Source organism: Uloborus diversus, chromosome 2 (genome assembly GCF_026930045.1).
Source record: "Uloborus diversus isolate 005 chromosome 2, Udiv.v.3.1, whole genome shotgun sequence".
NCBI classification, from domain to species: Eukaryota; Metazoa; Arthropoda; class Arachnida; order Araneae; family Uloboridae; genus Uloborus; species Uloborus diversus.
In genome coordinates this window covers 175,191,011-175,215,064 of record NC_072732.1, presented here as the reverse complement: position 1 = coordinate 175,215,064, position 24,054 = coordinate 175,191,011, and the positions used below count along the sequence as shown (strand labels likewise).

The following is a 24,054-nucleotide window of genomic DNA, read 5'->3' as shown; positions in this document are numbered from 1 at the left end:
AAGTTTTTCTTAAGACACCTGAAGTATTTGAGGAATATGTGTTTTTATTATATGTCTGACTCGTCCCATGCCAATGCGTGCATAAAAAATCTTTCATCTTTAATGGATAAAGAGATTGGTGGTGGGTGGCTTAACAAAAGGCTCTACTAATTCAATGACAGCTGCCACGCTTGTGTGTTTATCCTTTCGCAGAGAAACATAACCAAAAAGCGAGAGTAGTTGAGGGGCTAATTCATATTTGAGATATTTCGTAAATTATCGTTTGATTTGGGAACAGCAGCATCCCGGTCAAAAACTGTGGAGGACTGATTAGAACGCTCATTTCTTAATAATAACCTCTTTTTCTTTTGAAGTTTAACTTCTGCAAAAGAACTTCCTAAAGTTGAAGGCAGTGATCTTTCACCGACATTTTTTCCATTGTCACATAATTACATGGAAACATAATTTAAAAAAAAATCCTTCTTGAGTAACTAGTATTTGCAACATAAAATGTGCAAAAAATACCATTTTGAAATAACAATAATCTTTTTATTAAAAAAAAAAGTTTTGAACGATTTTTAACGAATTTCTATGGTTACAATGTGTGTGTGTGTGTGTGAGAGAGAGAGAGAGAGAGAGAGATAGAGAGAGAGAGAGAGAGTGTTTTTTTTTTTTTTAATTCCTTTGAGAGTGTTTTTTTTTTTTTTAAATTCCTTTTATATTACAAAAGGAATTTGGAGCCACTTTAACAATTTATGGTAGTTTCAAACAGCTAAACAGATCAGCATTGAATTTTCACACCGAAAATTTTGCATTTCCGACAAAAAACACAAATTGCAGATCATATATGTTTATAATTTTTTATGGGGAAATGTCGGTAAAATACAAGCACAATTCAAACATACATAGCATTTTTTTAAAACTGAAACAATTCAACTATTGACTAATATATGAGGGAAAATATTTTTAAAGAAATACTCCAAAAAATCTAAAAAAAATATTTATTTTAGCAGCTTATGCGTTCTGCTGCATGTTACATAGAACACAGAAATTTCAGTTTTTGGTGTCAAAACAAATGTTAAAATTTTTTTATTGGTTATTTTAATCCCCTTGCAGTTGGGCAGTCCCAGAATTACATGTTATATGGACGAGATATCTCGTCATAAACTGCAAGTTATTTATCGAAACAATATTACTCCTGGAGTCTACAGTTTTTTTTTTTTTTTTCAGAACTGAAAAATTTTCATTTTTGACCGAGTTTTAAGGAAAACAAAAAGTACTAAGCGGCCATCTTTGATCCGCCATTTTGGATAGAAACTCACATGGAAACTTAGGGGTCTTTTCAGGATTTGTTCTACACATGTTCAGGAACTAATCCTGAAAAATTCAGCTAATTATAAATTTGTGGCGCAGCGACCCTATTTTTGGCCTAAATTTACTGAGCTAAATTGAAGATCTTGCTGCAAAAAAGAGAGCTTAAAATTTCAATTTTCAAAAGGTCAATTTTGAGATTAGTTACCTTGAAAATACCATGTTACATGCTGCTGGTTTAAAAAATTATGCACCAGAGTATATGTAAACTGTCTTTTTCAAGGACAGAAATCATGTTTTTTGGGGAGGGGGGGAGGGCTCCGTTATAGGATTTCATACCCCCTTTGTCCCCCGAAGACTTTTAGCCCCCCCCCCTAATAATTTTTGCAAGTCGGCGCCACTGCTTTATGATGAAAAATTACTTCTGCGTTTGTCTGATGGCAAGCAAGCTTTTCCGCAATCTCTCTGTTGTACAAGTATGTAAAGCTGATTTACTTCTTGTTGAATAATAAATAGTAACAGTAAATTATGAAAACCTCGTCTGTCTCAACTAGAAATGTAAAATTTCCGGAAATTTTGAAGTGGTGAAAAAAAAAAAAAAATTTTCCGGGGGGTTTTCTGGAAAAATATGGAAAATTTGATTTTTTTATAAATAAAAATAGGGTTTCTTAATTTTTCTTGGAACATACAAAGGGTTAAGCATTAAAAAGCATATGCAATCCAGGAATCTTCTTTTTCTGCTTGACAAAAATACACATAAAGGTTCATCAGAAAAAAATTGCCTTTTTGTTTTTAACCAAGAGCTTTCTTATTCAAGCACGAGAAATAAATCGTGATTCAACCAATAATATTGGGTAAGGTGGTGTCTACTCATAATAATTAGGTTTTCTATTTTAGATTGCCTTTGAAACTTGAAATAAAAAAAGCAATCATTGACATTCAAACATGATTGATATTGTTTGAAAGAAAAATAAGTATGATTTCCCTCCCTTGCAATGTAACTTTACTGTGTGAAAATGAAAGCTTTTGAGTTTTGATTTTTTCTAATCCAGTCAAAGTCCAAATCAAAACTAAATTGGTTTTTCTTTATCTTTCCAACAGAAACCCAAAACTAAAACTGCGTAATCGTTTCTAAAGCTGAAACAAAACTCACTCTAGAGTTTCTAAGTCTAGTTTACCTATTTCTAGTAACCTAAACGGCCGTTGTAAGCAGAGTAGTAAAAGTAGTCATACCTACACTTTTGAACAGAATTAAGTTATTGTAACCAAGTTGTTCACTGTTACGCATTTTGCTTAATAAATGAAATGTTTTAGGGTCATTTTATATGGAACTATTTTTTAGAAAAATTCTGAAAAAAAAAAAAAAAGACAGACATCTGAATCAAATATATGGAAGAGTCAAACTTTAAAACGCCCTGTCTCAGTTTGAACTCTACTGCAGATTCCACTTCTGTTCTTAGCACGGCAGAGTATGCAGAATGTTTTTTAAAGTGCTGTTTAATTTACTGCTATGTGAATTTATGATAATTAAATTTTATGATAATTAATTTTTTCAATTTTTTTTATTTAAGTATAAGTTTTGCTCTGTGTTATGTAAAAGTTAGTTGGGGCTTGTTCAATGGAATGTAATAGCTAATAATAAAATGGTATCAGGGTATCCCCCTCCCCCCCCCCCATAAAAAAAAAAACAACGAAAGTCGATTTTTCAAGTCGCACATCCTCTGATATTTTTCCTATCAGGTCAAAAAAAAAAAAGTAAAAACAGTTTCATGCAATTTGAACAATGGCAACCCGTGCCGACATGCGCCTGAAAGTGTGAACCAACACTGCGTTCTAGACCGAATCGAAAAAATATTTTTTTTTTAGAAGTTTGAAACTTCATTTTATAAAACGTTGCCTCTAGCCGCAGATGTACCACAGAAATATTTATCAAAATCAAAAAATATTTAGGTATCGACAGGCCTATGATTTGTAATTTTCTTCAAAAAATCGATTCAGTTTCTTTATATATTTTTAAAAATGTAAGGTAAATTTTCAGAAGTTATCAAGATAAAAAATATAAACAATAGAATCGATAATAGAGTTAAATATAAATTTTTGCTCTCTTGCAATATTTAAGTCTCCCACATGAAGTACTCAAAATATGGTTCTTTTCAATTTTAAGTTAAATTTTTCATTTTAAATATATTATTTTTTTATTATTCATTTGCAAATGTTGATTTGAAAATGTGTTCGTTAATAATTTGAGAACTTAATATTTTATTTTTTAAATGTATATGTAATTTTTTAAAAGGTAAATTGAAAAAAAAAAAATCAATTTTTTGAAGAAAATTATAAATTTTAGGCCTCTTGATGGACACTTTAATATTTTTTTAATTTGGAAAAATATTTTTATAGTACATGAGGGGATATAGAGGCAACGTTTTTTATCAACATAAAATTTCGAACTTCCAAAAAAAAAAAAATCTTATTCGGCCTAGTACACAGATCTGGTTTACACTTTCAGGCGCAAGTCGGCATGGGTAGCCGTTGTTTGAGTTATATGAAACTTTTTTTAACAGTTGTTTTGATCCAAAAGGAAAAATATAAGGGGGTATGTGATTTGAAAAACCGACTTTCATTTTTTAGGACACTCTAATAAATAAATAAATATATAATTGATATTATTGAGAGAATTTTCTGGAAAATGTTTCATTTTTTGTGCAAAAAGTATTAAATGTTTTTTGATCCATATATGCAAATTTTATCATCATACAACAACTTGCATTATCAAAGTTAGACAATATTTTAACATACAAGGAGGGGGTGGGGGGGGAAGAAGGAAATATCATCAGAATTTATGTATGAGACCTACAAATTTTATCACTTTTTGCTGAAAATTTCAGTTAAAACTTCCTGAAAAGTTGAAAAAATTCAATTTTTCAATTTTTCTGAATCGAAAATAAACTTTTTCGGTAAAAACGGGTTTTTTCCGTTTTTTCCCGAAATTTTCCGGTGTTTTTCGAACTGTTTTCATCTCTAGTTTCAACTGACGTATGCCGAGGTCATCAGCACTGACAAGAAATCGGTCTTTCCCATCAATCAGGGACCTAAACATGAGTTATACGTTATATAAGTATATACGTTCTAAAAGTACATGGGTCTGTCTAAGAAAAATCAAGAATTTGTATTTCTGCTTTTTGCTATAAAGAATAAAAGTTTAGAAAACAATTCAAGTGAATAAAGCACTTTAATACAACTGATGGAATATATTGAAGTTGCTAAATGAGAAAAACAATATTTTATTTATTGTTTAAATTTTGGCAACAGAATGATTTATCACATCCGTGGACTACCACTTATCTTTTTTTCTATATTTTATATTTCATACACCTAACAAGAAATTAGCTATTTAAGCTATAATTTCGATCAAGTACACATTTAGCACACACTTCTCCAAAATTTAAAGTTAAACTTATTTTCCATATTTATTCAATTCCAAGTTTAATGCTTGTAATTAGAGAAATAGTCACATCTGTGGACAGAAAAGAAAGCGCCAAGCCGGGCTGATGAGTGCTAATAAGCACGAAACTGCAGTCCTCGGCTGGAAATGACTGAGCTGGCGGTGTATTTCAAATTCTTCTTGGTTGCAGCACCAAACTGTATTGGTTGAAGGATCAACTCTCAAGAAGCCATTTTGTTTAGTGGGACAGGAACAGAAGCTTGCTTTGAGATTTCTGTGTCTTAATTTAAAGTTTTTGTCCTTGATTTATAAAAAGTAAAGATGAACTCATCACATCTGTGACTCATTCAGATTTAAAATAACCAAGTAAGATAATACAATAATTCAATGAATTGATAATATTAAATGTAAAATTTTGTTTTTCAACTTTCAAGTAAAAACATCAAAAGCACATGTTCTTAAATGCAGAAAGTTGTTGTTTTTATCACATCCGTGGACATTACATCTGTGGACCCAGTTTGTTCATGGATGTGGCACTAACAATGTAATTTAGAAAACTTAAAATATTTGTTCGCTTGATCTGAACCACTATAATAGCATTTTTCATTAGGATAGATCTAACGTAATCTTAAATATTTAACAGATTAGGAGAAATTTTATTTTTTTAAAAAATCAGCAGAAAAATTCATGCTTTTTCTGAAAATTACCAACGTACGGCCATTTTCTTACAGCTGAAGCGGTGGGTGTTTCTTGAATTCATTATCGTAGCTTAAAAGTATCGGGTTCTTGAGAAAACTTTCAGCAATTCTCACATTTACGAAAAGATGACGCTGTTTTCAATAGCAAATTGAGTTTTTCTATCTCACTCTGTTTCCCTGTTTTTTTTTTTTTTTTTTTTTGCAAATAAAAATGAAAGAATTATTAATTAAACCAATACTTACGCTTCTGTAGACCTGCATCTCACATGATGAGGTCTGCAAAATAGAAAATAATTTAAAGTTTAAATTAATGACACAAATAAAATAACATTTGTTTTAGCTCTTGGAAAAGCACAAGAGGACATTGATTTATTTTATTGTTTTTTAAGACAATATTTTTTCCATTAGATTTTATCAAGTAATGAATTTAAATTGATATAAATACAAGTACAAATGTGACGACCAGCAACAGGCTCTTGGTCCAGCTAAGCTGGTCCTAGTCAACTTATTAGTCATCAATGAAGATCAATGGCCATCTTAAAGCTATCCACCTCCTTGCTCATTATCACCTCTTCTGGTAAACTGTTCCAAGTGCCCACAACCCTACTAAAGTAGTAGTTTTTCCTTAGTTCCGGGTTAGCCTGAGATTTGAATAGCTTAAAACAATGACCCCTCGTCCTGCTTTCGGCGCAAAAATTTAATCCATTAACATCATTCATTTTAATAAATTTAAACAACTGAATCATGTCCCCTCTGATCCTTCTTTGCTCCAAGCTATACAATATACATGTTAAGCCTATTAAGTCTGCTATCATAATCTAAATCTGAAAGCCCCCTTACTAGTCTAGTTACCCTTCTTTGAACTTCCTTTCCAATACACAAATATCTTTCCTCAGATAAGGCGACCAAAACTGCACAGCATACTCCAAATGGGGTCTTACTAAACTCCTATATAAAGGCAGAAGAACCTTCTTAGATTTCGTTTGAAATAGATCTATTGATAAACCCAAGCATTCTGTTGACTTTGTTACTTGCAATGCTGCACTGTTGACTAAACTTGAAGTCCTGATTTATTAAGATACCCAGATCAATAACATTTTCTGCCTGTCTAATGATTGAACCCTGTAAACGATAACTCGTACGTTTATTTCCATGACCTAAGTGTAGCACTTGACATTTCCCAACAGAAACTGCCATACCCCACCTATCCGCCCACTTAGTAATGCAATCTAAACCCCCTTGAAGCTGTTTTACCTGTTCCCCATTTTCTACAGTCCCCATAACTTTTACATCATCAGCAAAACAATTCATGCTTCCAGAAATATTCTCATTGATTTCATTCATAAAAATGAGCAAGAGAGGCTCTAAAACTGAACCCTGAGGAATCCGGCTTAAAACATCACTCCATTTAGAATGATTTCCCCTCACAACTACTCTTTGTTTCCTTCCAGTCAGCCAATTTCTAACTCAAAGTAAAGTTTTTCCTCCTATTCATTCATCAGCTAATTTGCTGAAAAGAGCAACATGCGGTACCTTATCAAAAGCTTTTTGAAAATCAATATAAAACACATCCACACTTTTTTTGTTATCTGAAACCAAGGTAACCTTGTCGTAGAAATGCAATAAATTAGTAACACACGATTTACCTTTCCTGAACCCATACTGCAAGCTAGTCATAAGACTATTAGTCTCTAGGAAATTCATAATATTAATTTTGATTAAAGTTTTCGAAAATCTTACAAACCACTGAAGTCAGACTTACAGGTCTATAATTCCTAGCATTTCCTTCAGACCCTTTCTTGAAGAACGGCGTTATGTTAGCCAGTTTCCCTGAGTTATAAGAAGCATTGAAAATATTTAAAATAACATCCACTAAGCACATTCAACTAAAATTTTTGGGTAATGGTCTATCCAAGTTGAAGGCCCATGTCCGGACAGTAGTTCAACAGAGCGTCCAAAAAGCCTTTGACCTATCGGACATCCTGTATTATTAATGCCGAATGAATAACAGTAAGCTGAAAAATGGTTCTGGTGAAAATCAGAAATTATAATTCTCTCCCACCCTCAAAATTAATTTATTGAATTCCAGACGATGCCGTTCAAAGCTTCATTTTTAGTATTAGTGAACTGATTTCAGGTAAACTATTTTAATCTGTTGTTAAAGACATTTTTATTTGCGATTCGTAAATAAATAGCAGAACAAATAGGACTTGAATATTTTCCAACTTCCTCATATTTATGAATTTTCCTAATACTCATTTCAATGGGCTAATTACAGAAGATGATTTTTTCTTTCAAGTTACAAAGATAGAAATGAAGATCAATGAGTAGCTTTAAAATTAGTGAAATGACTTACGCATAAGTCTCCTCGGATGTAACGAACATGGTACACGTCTTTGAAGCACTGAAAATGGAGGAAAAAAAAGATAAGTTCATTCCAGTAAGCAAATGAGTATTATTAAGTAGGAGACCACTGGTACACCTTTTATTAGAAGAGGGCAATTTCCCCAAATGTTATTCGGGAGGAGGGATATGCTCATTGAACGGCACAATTTTCCCTCATCTCAAAATCCCTGCATTTCTAGTTCACATATCAGGCAGGGCCTGATATACTGTCCACCTATGAGAAATTGAGCTATGGCCTTGAGCAAGTCCAATTTTTTTCAAGGGAGGGCAATCAGTAAGAAGAGGAATTGTTAGGCCCAGAGTTGGGCTACCATTGCAACACTTTTATTGGCAAGAAAATCCTGTACCACTTACTACTTCTTACCTGAATTATATTGTTCACCAAATGGACAGTAACACTGCAAAACTAAATCCGCAAGTTCTTTGCCATTTTTCCTCACCCCTATTTCAACAAATGAAATCGGTCGGGCAGCGGAACTCAACTTGCTAGAGGTGGACAGTACCTATAGGTCCATGAGACCCCCAAAGTTAGACAATGTGGAAAACTACTTTAAAATACAATAGTAATTTGTTTAAAAAACAAAAAGCGATAAATAAAGTGAAAAGCAATGTGAGTTTTTGCATCAAAACAGACATTCTTTACTATCCAAGATTGTAAATAGTTTACAAACCAGGGTAAAGTTTGACCACGGAGAGATGGCGAATGACCTTGAAGCGGAAACATCATGTGTATCATTTGTAACAGGTAGAATCAGCTAGAATGCACCGAGTAGAAACAGGCGCGTTCTCGCTGACCCTATGTGTTACAAAATAACAACAACCTATTACAAATAATAAAAATCCCGTTTCCGCTACTTGATCATCTAGTCGGTGGAGTTTGTGCAAAAACATTTCATTTCCGGATACCAGTATGAAATTTTGTACAGTACTTATGTTCATATAAGAGAGCAAAAAAAACGCCGGGAGGCAATTGATTGGAGGTAAAGACCCCCCTGTGGTGACGTCATCAAAATACCGCCATGTATCGGTTAGTACGTTGGTTTAACTGCTTAGAACTACATAATAGGTCATAATTTTGTAAAATTCAAATACATTATCCAAAAGTCGTTTAAAAACGCTCTTCAACAGTGCTTAGTTTTATTTTCTACTAGCGGTACCTGCACGGCTTTGCTCGTAGTAGAAAAATTAAAAGGTCATTTGATTCGCCTGTATATTTACAAACAATGGATGATGAATTTTTCCCCAATTTGCTATGTTAATTCGCACGGTCATTTTACGGTTCATTCCTTCCTTCCTCAGGTGCACGACAGCCCTGGGTGGGCTCTGGCCTTCTGGACAATTTTTTTATGTTACGGTTCCACGGTATGATAATTTTGTAATTTACTCGTTCACATTATGATAATTTGCTCGGTAAAATATTCTTAAAATTGAAATAGAAAAAGGACAAAATCGAATTTTCTCGCTTCGAGGTGCACACTCCCATGCTACAAATTAATTGTGTGCCAAGTTTCGTGAAAATAGGCCGAACGGTTTAGGTGCTGTACTCGTCACAGAGAGACATCCGGAAGGATATCCCGACAAACTTAGAGCTTTATTATTAGTAAAGAAGACAAATAGTTTAATAATGATTACAATATCAACGTGAAAATTGATAGGAAAACAATGACTTTCGTGTATTCTGCGATATTGGAGTAAAATTTTACTGTTATTCCTGCATTATAAAAGAACCTTTCCAGTTTCATTAAATTTAAATTTGTACTTCATGTTTTAACACTTTTTGTCAGTATTTTACTTTTATATTGAATGAAAGAAAGTTTAAAATGCAGAAATATTCAAAGTCACCACCCCAAATGGATCGAGAACTTAATTATTAATGCTATCGTATAATAAAACAATTTTGTTAAAATGCTTACATTTTAAACATATAAGAGAAATAGACGAAAATTTCATGTTTTAATACAAAGAAAAAGTACCTGTTGTAACAAAAACAGTACTAAGTTTTTTTAAAGAACGTTTTACGTATTGCACTGGCGCTCACAACTACAAAGAAGTGTACAATTCAGACCTGATCTGACGCATCGACAGCGTGTAGACATCGCTTTACACTTGCATGATATAAGGTCCTGTAAATTCTCCATTGTTATTTCGGGGTGTGCATACCAAAGAGGTTCAAACTCTTTACCGATTTTTACCCATCCCCACTGGTATGGATCCAAGAGCTGAAAATTTTGCTGAAGACATTCTGTCCGTAGTAAACACTGCACTCTTAAGGTGATGCAGAAGAACGTTGCTAGATTGCGGAATACAATCAACTGGTCTGTTTTGCTGGGTGAAAAAAATAATCCTAGCCTCATTTACGTTTTCCACTGAGCTTGATAAATAATATGTCAGGACTACGAAGCGCTGAATAAGTAGGAAATGGTCATCGTCTTCATTGATGCTCTCGGGTACTTTAGTATAGTACAAAAAACTTTGTCAACATCTCTAATTGCCATCCACATTTTCCATACAGTACCTAGTTTTACCAATGCTGGCAAAACTAGACACCGTGTGCTCATGTAAAGGCATGGGAAAAAGGCAGAAGATCTGGAACACCTTGTGGAACTTTACAGTGCAAAACGTAGATGGGAAGATATCGCAGATATTTTCCACTTCCATACTCCACCCATAGCTCTTGCAGTTTCGGAACACGGAACATAGCAATCACTACATTATCACTGTCAACAATTTTCACGGTGATCTTTGCATGACCCGAGTATTCTATTGCATACTGCACATAAAGGAATAGCCTCGTATCGGCTTCTTCGTGGGATACGAGAGACATGGTTTCAAAATTTTTTCTTGACTGAAGTAATTACAGTGTCTTTGTAGGAGCATACAACCTGCTTCCCATCTGGTAGATCCATCTTCACGAGATTTTTTGCCAAAAATTCGAAAAGCTCCTCTTTATTTTCATCTTTCGCAAGAAATTTACCAAATGACTTTTGTATCAAAACATTGGATTTAATACTTATTCTTGGTCCAGATCCTCTCAATTGTATCGTCTCGCTTTCCAAACTTCCTTTTGAATTCCGGTCAAAAACTAAATCTACTCTATGAACGCTTTTTAGTCTCATTAATATGTACGACTTCACAATCTGATCGCAGTATTATTGGTCAGTTCGGGTAGACTGAGGAACAAGCATGTGAGTCAGTGCAGCCCCATCAATGAACAATTTGGTTCCGGAATAGCTGTCAAAACCAGTCCAGTTGATTGGACGATACAAGAAACTACGTCGGACTTTTTTCTTGGTTTCCTAAATTTGCCAAGGTTGGATATAGAAGGTGTACACGAGCTGCTTTCTTGGGAAAAAATTCTTTTACATCTATTTGAATTGCTTGGCAGGCAACATATAGCTTAGTAAAAAGAGTGCTGCCCCTCCTCAAATCAACAATATTTTGCTTGTCTTTGGACTGAACAGATATATTTCTCTGCCCATCAAGAGGAGATTGTTTCTTTTAATAACATCATGTATGGATAATTTTCTTAACACTAAGCGATCTTCTACAAATGAATTGAATTGGCTTGCGCTGACATCACAGAAATGGCACTTTTTTCCGAGAGAACAATTTTGTTGCTGTTTACTGTAGTTAAATCGTCATCTTCGAAAAGATTCCCGTGTTCTTCAAATGTTTCAACTAGGCTGGAAACATGAGTTTCAAACCGAATACAAAAGCTTCTAGTATCTTCATGTATCTAGTATCTAGCTTTTCAGTATTGACGTCAGACTTCAGGCTCTGATTTTCTTCAAACTCCCCAATCATGCGCACAACTTCCGGTCCAGCAACCATCCACTGTATTAATGACGCCTCATGACTTAAACGTGATAGATTAGTTGATGATTTTTAAATCAATTTGTTGTTTTGCTCATGCAAATGGTCATGTGCCATCCTGGAAAATTTCCCCTCAGTTTTGGAGCCAGATATATTTCCCTTATGAAACTCCTGAAAAGTTGTGCTGGATGCATCTCTGGTAACTGCTTCAATTTGAACAGAAATATTGAAGGCCATCGGGCATAATTTGTATGATCAAGAGCATACATCCATCTACATATGTTCTCAAGAGTGACAGTAAAATCTGAGAAATTTCCTTGACGAATAGCACGCACCAGAAGTAAAGTATAAATTATAGCTCCATGGTGATCTTCCAGTACTTAAACTGAGGCAATTCTTCTCATCTTCGCTTAACACAGTTTGTAAATGTTTCGCCTATATCTTTTCGATTTTGATACGCTTTCTCTAACAGAACTTGAAGAGTAGTTACTGTAAAATCGTGAGCGTATCGACTTTTCTTCACATGCGAAACTTTCAGTGTTCCTTCTGCTCTTCCCGATGTTGTTACATGAGTTTCTACTAAGTTCATCCACTTCCTTCAAGCCATGTACCCATTGAAGATGAAACAGCCATTTCTATGTGGAGACCACCTGACGTGACCAACATTATATCTTCGCCATACTCATTCAGCATAGCCCACTGAATAGATTTTAGCAGGCCGTAGATGGGACCCAGATTATAAACACTCAATTCATTAAATATTTTACTTTTCCAAAACCACATGAAAGAAATGATTGCGAGCTATGTTAGTATTTTGAGGTCACATGGACCAAATGAAGGAGAAACATTTATTCTAAAAAATCTTGCGAGTTTTAAATGCATTTTGTTTATTGAAAAGGACGTAAAGGAATGAATACAAGCCATATGATAATTTTAATGCTAGATGGAACCAACAATTGAAGTTATCGATTTCAAACGGTAATAGAATTATATGACTGATCTTTATTTGATATTATTTGCTACAGTATTAACCAGTCAAATATTCAGTTATTGAAAATTATATCTGAGTAATAAACATATCACTATGGAATTAATTATTGCTGAGAACAGCAGAACTGGAAAGAAACGAGCTAGGCGAACTGCAATCCAAAGTTACAGCTTGATGGCGGGGAAAAATCGAGTAGTCGTTCTGATTCTTGCCGCTAGACGGCAGATGTTCGCACTTGCAGGAGAAGTGAATTATTATGTGACAATACATATGGGTAATTCCACGGTGTCGGACGTAAGAATTGCACGAAATTTGCTTAAAAAAACAATTAATTTTGCTGGTATGCAATTTTGTAACTGATCAAAATATTTTTTTAAATACTTACCCATATGTGTAGAATTATTAACCATAAAAAGAATTTCTGACAAAAAATTTTATTTAGACAAAAAAAATTATCAAATTTTGGTGTCGGACGTATGAGCTGAATCTGAAAAATGACACTTGCAAAACTGAAATCTAAGATTCAGGTCAATGGTTTAATCCATAATATTGTAACTACTTTTATGCCAAAGAACAATAATGAAAGATAAATAACACATTGAAAAAATTTTAATTTTGGAAGTATTAAGACGTGAAATATGGAATTTGGTACTGGTGTCGGACGTAATATGTACAAAACTACATGGTGTCGGACGTAAATAAAAGTTTTAAATACCAAGTTAAATAAATTTTATTTTTGTTTTGAATTTTAAATAATATGGTAAAGGATAATGAATGAGATATATTACAATATTACTTTAAATATTTTCATTAAATGTGAATTGTCCTCTACTTCCTATTGGGATAGGTGGAGAAATTTTTTTAAAGATATTTTCTTTCAAGTAAAAGATTTTATCCTCTTTCCTTTGGCCATTTAAAGTGACCTTCTGCCCTATGCATCACTAGACTTCAATCTCTTCAAAATTTAATTGAGTGATGCATCCTGGGTAACGTACAGACTCATACCAAACGATAACCCAGTCATTTACTTTAAGATTTGAAATAAAATCCATATCTTCAAATTCGTCGGAGACATCACTGTCAAACACTTCTTCTGTAAACAGCATAACAGTCTTAAACGTTTTTGAAGAAGAGGTGTCTGAAATACAAATTTTATTGGACAAAATCGCTTTGACACAGTTGCACGGATTGAATACTTGGAACTGGAAGGATTTTGTCCCAATATTGGAGCAAAGTTGCGGAATCCTGCATGATTTCTTCCGATGATATGTAGTGTACATGCACGTCTTTAATTAATGACGAAGCCACAGATGCATACTCTAGCGGTGTACTGATGAACACCTTTCCAGCTCTTACATTCCTTCAAACAGTTCTTTTTATTGTACCACCTATGCCATCGACAACCCCTTTCCCATGGGACGTCCAAAAAAAATTCCAGATTAGTTTCATATTGCACTTCTGGTCAAATAAATATCTTTGTTTAAATTGCGAACTGGGCCCATCTGAGAAAATTTGAAAGTTTTGAATACTTGGGTAGTTGGCTTTAAGGTAATCTAAAAGGTAACTTACAAATTTATGTATAGTGATTTTAGTGTGATCTAAAGTATCGGAAATTATGGCAAAACTTTGAGTGATTTCTTTGGAAATCCATGCGCGAGCTGTGAAGACTGTGGCTTGGGCATGTGCCCAATGTGCCGATTGAATTTCATTTTGATGTAATATTGCAGGGTTTTCAGAAAAATCTAGCTGCCTTACAACATTTTCACCATTGACTTGAGATTTTGATTGCTCAAAAGTCTGAGCTTGCTCTCGTTTAACAAACGTGTGAAGGAGAAAATTTCGTTTCTGTTTTACAAGTTCCCTAAAAGCCTCTCTGCATGAACTAAGTAATTCTACTTTTGACATTATATCATCACCTTTTTGCCACAGAAAATATTGTATTGGGGTAGATTGGATGTCTGCTTTTGATTTGAACAAGTGAATTTTATTAATGCAAACCTCACATTCAGAGTACATGCACGTTTTTATTCCAGGATTGCAAGTTATTTGCTCAATAAAACTTGAGAATTCTACATTAAGGTCTGAGCCGCATGTTTTCAGCGCTTGTAAGATCAGCCTTACATTCTCATGGTAAATACAAAAGCATACATTGTGCGGTATATATTATATACTGCCGAAGAATGTGAACACTGATTTCACTCATGTTCAACACTAAACTTTGTGGAGTTGAGATGTTTGAAAAAAAAATGTATATTCATAATTCTTTTTTAAGTTAACTTTTTCTAGAAAAAAATATATTTTGTAAAAAATTGGATGAGTAATGGTTAATCTATTTCCTGGTTTATTATTAAAAAGAAATCTTTTAAAGGAAGTACAACTATTAATAAAGACATTTTTAATGACTACAGTGCAAATAAATGAAATTACTGCAGTCCCTCACCTCCTCTGTTTGAATTCAGAGAAATCCCATAGCTAGAACTAGGTATTAAATTTTAAAATTTTGGTGTTGGACGTAATGCGGTGTCGGACGTAATTTTTATCTTACGTCCGACACCATGAAAAAACAAAAAACTATTATTTTGAATTTCGATTGGATTGCACATTTTCAATAGTAACTGATGTTCTGATTTGCAGGTAAAATGTTCTGTAAAATTTTCTATCCAATTTTACACAGCACAAACATTTAGTTAATTTGGTGTCGGACGTAATTTCATCAAAGTGCTTATTATAAATGGGCGTCTACAGAAAAAAAAGAAACATTCAGGTCTCATTTTTTATGCTACATTTGTTCTACAGTGTTGTGGCAAGAATCTGAAGTAGTTACAATTTGAAAAATATTGCAATTATAGCTTAAAATACTAAGTTCAATAAGATATCAAAAAATGAGTTGTGGTAGCGTGTCGATTATACCTTTGTTTAAAGGCTTGTAACTCTCAAATGATTGAAATCTTGTAATAATTTGTGTTATTTTCTTATACTGCAACTCATAAGCTTCAAAATGATACCTAATTTGTGAGAAAAATATGATTTTGAAAAATTGGTCATTAGTTCCCCATTTCTGTGGAATTGCCCATATGTATATTTAATCCGGTAAGGAATTTTTAATTAAAAGTTTTAGTGCGGGTTAGATGCAGCGGAACAGTTGGAACAGTTCAATGAGAATGCCCCTCCTCTCCCGCCTCATATAGTTACGTTATTGCAGTGAAATTTTTAAAACTATTTACTAAGGGGGAGGGGGGAGAACAAATGCATATTTTTATTGTTTATTTTAGAGTTTTTATTTAGTGTAGCTGTTTTTTTTACGGAAGAATGATTTCTAATGGCGTTTTGAGCAGTTAAACGAAACTTTTCACCTTTTCACGACGGATATTTTGATGACGGAAATTTTAATAACTATAAAACTACTTGTCTTAGGAGGAAAAATCAATCTCTCTATTCGGCCATTTTGATGACATTAATTGTAATAACTCTTAAACTATTTGTGACAGGAAAAAAAAAGTCAATCACTATTAAATAGCTCTTTTAAAGTGATTTTTAGTGATATACTTTAATATCGCAATATTAAGATCCATAATAGAGTTCTAAGCAGTTAAACGAACTTACGTTTCTTAATAAGGCGGCCATTTTGATGACGTCATCACAGGGGGGGTTCATGACCTCTGATCAAATGCCTCCCGACGGATTTTTGTTCTTAGATATGTACATAAGCACTGTGCAAAATTTCAGACTGGTATCCGGAAGTGAAATATTTTGGGTATTTTTGTCACAAACTCCACGGACTAATCCGCCATTTCTCCCTGATGAAACGAAAAGAAAGTGTGGTTGCAATTTTACATCACTTTTTTAAAATTATTATTACAGTAGAACCTAATCATTTGCGTGGGGGCTACGATCCACGAAAGTGCTGCGTAAATCAATACCGCGTAAATCTCGACTTAATAGTAGTGTTAAAATAGGGGTTAGGTTACATATACGAAGGTAGTTCAAAAAGGTTTTAGACTTCACTATAAAAAATAAATTTATTAACAAAATTGCATGTAACTTTTCGATATACAACCCTTTGACTGCAATGAACTTGTCAATTCAGGCAAACCAGTCTTTAAATGCTGATGCCCACTCATCTTTACCTAACTGGTTACTTCACCGCCAAACCTGCTTTCTCGCATTTTATTTTTGATTTTGGGGAACAGAAAATGTCACAGGGTGAAAAATCTGGCGAGTAGGGATCGTGTGGAAGGGTTTTGGTACCTTCTGCTACAAGATAATTTTTAGTTCTCTCTGTAGGGTGCGCTGAAGCATTGTCATGGTGCAGGATCATTCCATGTGTTCCGCGTTTGGGCCTTTTTTGACGCCACTCTTCCAGAACTTCTGGCAAATACTTGGTCATATACCAGTCTGCTGTAACCGTTCTTCTGTCTTCCAGCACTATGGTAGCATTATGCCTTGAGTATGAAATTTTTTTTGCCACCATTCGCTTTCCGAAAGTTCTTGTGGCTTGGCCTTGGTTGGTGGCGGATCACCTAGAGAGCACCAGTTCAAGGACTGGCGCTTTTTTTTTTCCGGCTCAAACTGGTAAATCCACATTCCGTTGCATGTAACTATATTCCAGACACCTTTGTCTTTGCCATCAATGATTTTTTTTTCATCATGTGGCACGATTTCACTCGAACATTTTATTTTTTTTTTTGGGCGTCACGCAGTGCGTGAGGGATCCATCTTGAGCAGCGCTTTCACAGCAAAAGTTGATCGTGCAATGCAGCATTGAAGCTCCCGGAACTGATCTTTAAGGTGCCAAATATATCCTGATGAGGTCTTCTCTCACTAGGGATCGCTTTTTTTTTTTATATAACATTTTCATCCGTTGTCAGAGTGCTTAGACCTCCACTTCTGGGGTCCTATTCTAAGGATGTTTTCCCATGCCTAAACCTGTTAAATCAGTTAAATACCGTGCCAGGTGAAGGAGAAATATCCGAAAGGTGGAAGAAAGCCTTTGGAAACACTCTGCAACAGTCAAACCTATCGAAAAATCGTAAAACATCATGGCGCGCCAAACTTCTCTGTTCAACTCCATTGTCGGAATGCGGGAGCAGAGTGTTCATAGGAGGAAAGACCCCACATAGAAATTTTTCGATCGATGACAGATGGTGCTGCCATCTACCATAAAGTATTGAAGGTTAAACCTACTGATGGGCGTTGAAAGTAAATTTTTTACTCGTATTTTTCTATGCGAGTCTAAAAACTTTTTGAACCACCTACGTATTAAAGAACGTACGTCATTCTAGTGAAAGATAAATGTATTATAAGTTTAATATGTACTTATTTCGATGCATATGCATAAAGAACAAAAAAAAAAAAAAAATTAACTTACTTTTTATTAAAAAAAAGCTGGTTTTGATAGCCTTTTGGCTGCCATTAATTAATTTTCTCTGTTTAGTTCTTTGTGCGGCATTAATGCATCCATGATCACTCGCGCCATTTCCATGACGGGATTTTCCTTCACAAACAAATCAGAAAGATCATTGGTCATTGTCAAGGAATGGCTCAAAATTTTCAGCGTGAAAGCTCTTGGTTGTGTGTCATCGGTGTCGGTATCCTCGTTGGTTTCATTCTCTGTTGTCACTTCTAAAAGCTGTTCTTCCAACGAAGTCTGAATTGCGAGAGTTCAACAACTTGGTTTCTAGAAAGAGCTCTGGAACCGATTGCAAAAAATGTCTCCAGTGGCCCAAGCTCGCTTGTTAGCACGCCAAAATGAAGTTAAATGCATGTTATCTGCACTCACATGAGTTTAGGTTTTGAAAGAGAACATTTTATCTGTTTGCAATGCTGCATCCGCGTAAAATAAAATAAAGGTATCAAATTTAAACCGCATAAAACCAAGTCGCGTGAAATGAGGGTCCGCTGTACATTGTTCAAGGAGGCCCCTGCAGATATGTCGTCGTGTCTACTGAACAAAAATGTATAAATTTTACCCTGACAACAAGGGTTGGACTGACTAATAGGACTAGCCTCATTGTTCTGAGTAATATTATGGAGGAGAAAATACTATTAAATTAAAACTATCAGCTTCTAAGTTGCCCATGTGTCAGACAATAGATTGATTTGCAACGAACAACATAAATGCATTTTACATCGAGTGGTTTTTCTTTTTTTTAAACATAGCGCTAGTAATGATTGACTTACCTCAAGCACGCACTGGTAATAATCGGAGTACCCATCTTGCAAGCTATCAACATCTCCACTGTTACAATCTCCATTTTTGTCGCCCCATCTTCCCGGGCTTCTTGCTTTGGAGAGAAAAATAAAAATTAGAAAATTCACTGAGTTCCATTATTCAAAATTTAAAACAATGAAACGCAAGGCTCGTTATTTGTGGGCAAAAAGAATGAAAATCCCCCCCCCCCTTTATTTCTGAAAGACAGAGTAGATTACGGTTAAAAACATTTTTTTTTTTGTGATTCGGTGAAACGCATTTTAAGTAGCGAAGTCAGAATGTGCCAAAATACATGAAATTTAAGTAATACAGAGTCAATTACCCCCTGATGTATATACCTCCTCCAAAAAACCATCCATCTAGAACGCGTGTGGAAATATTTAAAAGAAATGAAGGGGGGGGGGATGAACTGGTTTCTGATAAACTTAACGTTTAGCAACCAAGGAGTGTTAAAAAAATTAAAAAATGAGAGCATTAACGCACGTGAAACTGTTCCATCCTTCGAAAATTGTAATTTAATAAAATTGCTTAGTTCATTATTGTTAGCTCATTAAGTTTATTTTGGGTCAACGCCCCCTTAATACAAAATGCCTATAACATTTGCCTCAAAAAGTGTACTTCTACCAAAAGTCTCGACGCCCGCGCTGACTTCTGGTGCAACTGGCAACGCTACCTGGCGGCAATCAAACAAAAAAAAACGTTGCATTGGCGATGGATCCAAAGAATTCCAAATGAAAGTGTTAATTGGTTAGTTTCAAAATTTAAATTTAGAAATTAACTAAATGTGTTACTTAGTTATTAAAATCTAATACCTTCGATAGATGGCAGTAGCAGTTGTACCAAAATGTACTTACCCTCTCCTCCATTTGAGATCATTTTTGCACTATGTTAAAAGCGAGAAAGCGACAAGCATTTAGTATTAAGGGGGTGTTGTTTTGGCACAAAGAGAAACAATCCACAGAACCTACACTATCGGACACTATGTTCGATACGTGTGAAGCTTCTTTTCGGCACGTGGGTAAATAGCAACAGTTTGCAGCTTTCGTATACCTCTAAAAGGTCGCAGGGGTGCCCATCCCCCCCAAGCTCAATGGCGTAAATTCTCTCCCCCCCCCAAAAATTATCTCGCTCTCGAATCGGATTAAACATATATTTTTAGAGTGTAATTTCCAGTCAAATTCACGGGTTTTTGGGAGGGGGGGGGGGGGGGTAGCGCTAACAAATACCATTTGAACTGAAATATTGTTGGGGTGTTCCGCTTCACCTTCCCAAAATTTACAGCGTGGACTTTGAGTAAACAAGTTTTGGAGACACCTGAGTTCACTACACCTTATTTATTTATTTTGCAAATGTATGAATAATTACAGGGAGAGTGGATTCATCTTTTCTGATTTTTGAATGGAGTCATTACTAGATGTATACAATATGAACCTTGAAACGGGAATATTATAGTCACTTAGCTAGGGGGTCCGGGGGTTTCTTCCCCGGAAAAATTTCGAAATTGTAGTTTTAAAACCACAGTTTTAGAAGATGTCTGGTGATGTTAGAGGGGTAAAAGATTCGGTGTTCCCTTCCCGGTAATTTTTCAATATTGAAACTTCGAAAACGCAATTGTAGATAGTCTACCGTTGTGTTAGGGACGGGTTCGGGGCTCTCCTCCGATAAGTTTTCAAAATTTTAGTTCTAAGAACGCAGTTTTAGACTATCTGAGGTAATGTTAGGGGAAAAAGAGATTCGAGGACTCGTCCCCGGAAATTTTTCGCAATTTAAGTCTTTAAAAGGCTATTTTGGGCTCTCTATGGTTAGGAGACAGGCAATTTTCTGAAGTTGATCCTCTAAAATTGCAATTGTATCCGACCGTTGTGACGTTATGAAAAAGAGTTTTTGGAAACTCTCCCGGAATTTTCTCAAAATTGAAAACCTGAAAATCAAATTTCAGACGGTCTTTAATAATGTTGACGAGAGTGGAGGAAGGCAGAGGGGTACTCCACTTAAATTTGTGAACTTATAGCTTAAAAAACGCAGTTTTGGTAGATCTTGATAATATTAGTAGAAGGTGAATTCCGGTGCCATTCGCCCGGCAGTTTTTCGAAATAGATACTCCAAAAACGCAATTCCAGGATTATCTTTGATTGTGTTAAGAGAGAGGGGGGGGGGGACCAGAAGCTCTCTCCTATACATTTTTCAGAATTTCAGTTCTAAAAATGCAGTTTTAAATGACTCTTGATGATAAAGAGGGTCTTATTCAGGCGTTACAGATGGGGCGCTCTCCTGGAAGTTTTCCAAAATTGAAGTCGCATAGCCAAAAAAGATGGATCACACACAAGTACTCTGGCTGTTATTTTTCGAAAATCCTCAAAAATGGATTCAGCTATTCGGCACATATCAAAAATTAGAACTCGAGAATTTTAACCGAGGACGTATATAAGGGGTGGACTAAGGGGGCCCGGGTTCTACATAAAATCAAGATTTTTTAAGAAATAAATATAATTCTGTTGGCGTTTGTTTAGATAAATTCCGAACATTTAGCTCAAAAAAAAAAAAAAAAAGAAAGAAAGAAAGAAAAAGAAAAAAGAACAGAAACTTGCAACAGAGAACAGCCGAGCTAGAGGTGATCCGTAACTTTTTATTCCTTCATCAGTGGCGAAATGAAAAAAAAAAAAGATGCTCTGCCGCTGTGCCGGTTTTGTGGCAGAAATTCCAGGTCAGTACCTCGGTGGAAATTTTAGAGGGCAACAAATTTAAATGCGGCTCCAAGCAAGGAAGCAAAAATGGATCATATTGACCCCTTCACGCGACCAAAGAGATCCTAAAATTCACTTTTAGGTTTTTAGTTACGAGAAAATTTCCATGTGAGAGCACCTGATCTCCACTGTCCTCCCCCAATGTCACCTAAGAAAGTGCAATTTTACAACATCAATTTCCAAAAAATTTAGAGCGAGAGCTCATCTAACCGCATTTTCTTCAATAATTTAGTCAGTAGTCTAAAATGGCATTTAAGGAATTTAAAATTCAAGCAATTTCTGGTAGAGATTACTCCCCTACCGTCACCTGTTTCCAACGCATTCAAAGATAATTTCCAAATATGTTTTTAGAAAGGAGATATATATATATCCCGAATTTCTCCCCCTTCTCCCTAACATCATTTAAGATAATTTAAAATTGCATTTATTAGCCTCAACGCCAATAAAATTTATTTTCAGGAGAGCTCTTAAATCTTTTTCATTCCCCTAACATTATCAAACATAGACTAAAAATTATTTTTTAGGCCTTTAATTTCGAAAAAAAATTCCGAGAGAGAGAGCACCCTACTCTTTCAACGAGTCATAACATTTGCGTTTCTTAAAACTTCAATATAATCAAATTTCTAGGAGACAGCTCCTGATTCCGTTTCTTAACGCCATTAAAAGAGCATAAAATACATTTTTAGGACATCAATTCCAAAGCAATTCCGGAGGAGGGTTTCCAAACCACCACCATTGCTCTAACTTTACTACCAAAGATGGTCTGAAAGCGCCTTTATGTTTCCAGTTAAGAAAATTTGAACTGTAACTTACGTTTTTAAACTGAGAAATCGAAAACCTCTGAGGGGTGGGTCGCCTGTCCTCGAACCCTTCCTTTCCTGAGATGGCAGAAAATTTACTTCAATTTTAAATTTCGGAAGGTAACTTCAATTTTGAAAAACGTTCCGGAGGGAGTTAAAACCTCCCCTTTCCTCTTTTCTTTATCACCTCGGAAGAATTGATTCGCCTCCAAAAAATTGCAGAGCTGGCACAATAGCCTTCCAATAATTTTAGATTGTAAAAAAGGGGGAAAAGGAGGGGGGCTAAGTCTCTGGTCATATCGGCCCCTCCAAAATTTTAACATATATACGCCACTGATTTTAACGAACCAAATATCCTTCTATGCATATCAGGTATAGAAGAAAGTAAAAATTACGAAAACTAATTAAAACACCTTAAGAACAACAGACTGTTCTGCTTCCATCAGCGAAAATCAACGTCGCTGAAAGTTTTAATGAAAATCATCTAATGATAAATTGAAACAATCAGTTTAAAACTAGTAGCGACAGTAAAGTGAAATAAAAAATTCTACATAAACTTAAGCTAGTTAATGAAGAAAATACAGTAATTGTCGATTGGACGTAGTGATTGCAATACCGGTATACCGGTATACCGGTATTTCGAGCAATTTGACGATTTCGTAATACTGGTATTTGCTTAGGTAAAACAGCAGTATTTTCGGTATTAGCTGAAAATAATAAATAGATTCAATTGCAGAAGTTTAAATTTATCTTACTAATTGTATACTTTTATTTTAAATGTACATTTATTTTTTCATAATACAGAACCGAAGTCAATCTATTGATGTAAAAATTTGGCTTCAAAAACACTACTTTAAAAAATATCATTAAACAAACGAAGTGAAAATTGCATAATAATATTGTCATTGCTAGATGGAGAGATTGCATTTTCGTGCGCTTTTGTGCACCATGTTTTTATTTTCTCCATTCCCCTAATCACTCACTTTCCTTTTTGCGAACGCTAAACTCGAGTGTAATTTTGAATGCATTTGTACTATGAGCAATTTATTGCAAACATCAGTTGTAGTAATACTTTATGATTTCTTTTCTTGTTAGCATACAAATTGGTAATTTGTTGTCACCAGTATTGATTTGTTGTCCTGTCTCGCTATCTGGCTTTCTACTTAGCAAGATAATATTTAGAAGTTATATAGTGCCTTGAAAATTTGCATAGAGGTAAAGCATAATCAATTGAAACATATTTTCAGATATTTACATAATTATCATTGTGAAGAATTTTGAAAAAAAAAAAAAAAGCGAAACGAATAAGAGAAATTAACAAGATAAAATTTAGTTAAATTTATCGTCAATTTCAAACCAAAGGGCTAATAAAAAGCAAACACAAGCCTCCCCAGCTCAAGAGAAAATTATGTTAATATTGGAAAGGTATCGTCTCTTGGAAAGAAATTGCTACACGCTATAATTCAAAGAAATAATTAAAATACACACAATACAAGATTACATACACACAAAAGGAATTATCCAAAAATAACACGCAAGAGAGCAAATTATTTGGAGATGAAGGACTTCTAGACAATTAGAGGAGGTGTATCGCGCATTGTTAACAATACCAAAAACCTGTGTGAATTCAGAGAGATTATTTTCAACTGCAGAAAAGTTGAG

General features: G+C 34.7%; 1 protein-coding gene across 1 annotated transcript in view; it reads right to left on the bottom strand.

Annotated features, from left to right (window-relative positions):
* Nucleotides 1–18,921, bottom strand: part of LOC129216167 (homeobox protein 2-like) — a gene marked incomplete at its 5' end in the record, with an annotated part of 56,950 nt that extends 38,029 nt beyond the window's left edge. Inside the window, 3 exon segments of the mRNA XM_054850338.1 lie at nt 5,674–5,706; nt 7,787–7,834; nt 18,818–18,921. Of these exon segments, the coding sequence (XP_054706313.1) occupies nt 5,674–5,706; nt 7,787–7,834; nt 18,818–18,921 (185 nt within the window).
* Nucleotides 18,922–24,054: the final 5,133 nt, after the last annotated feature.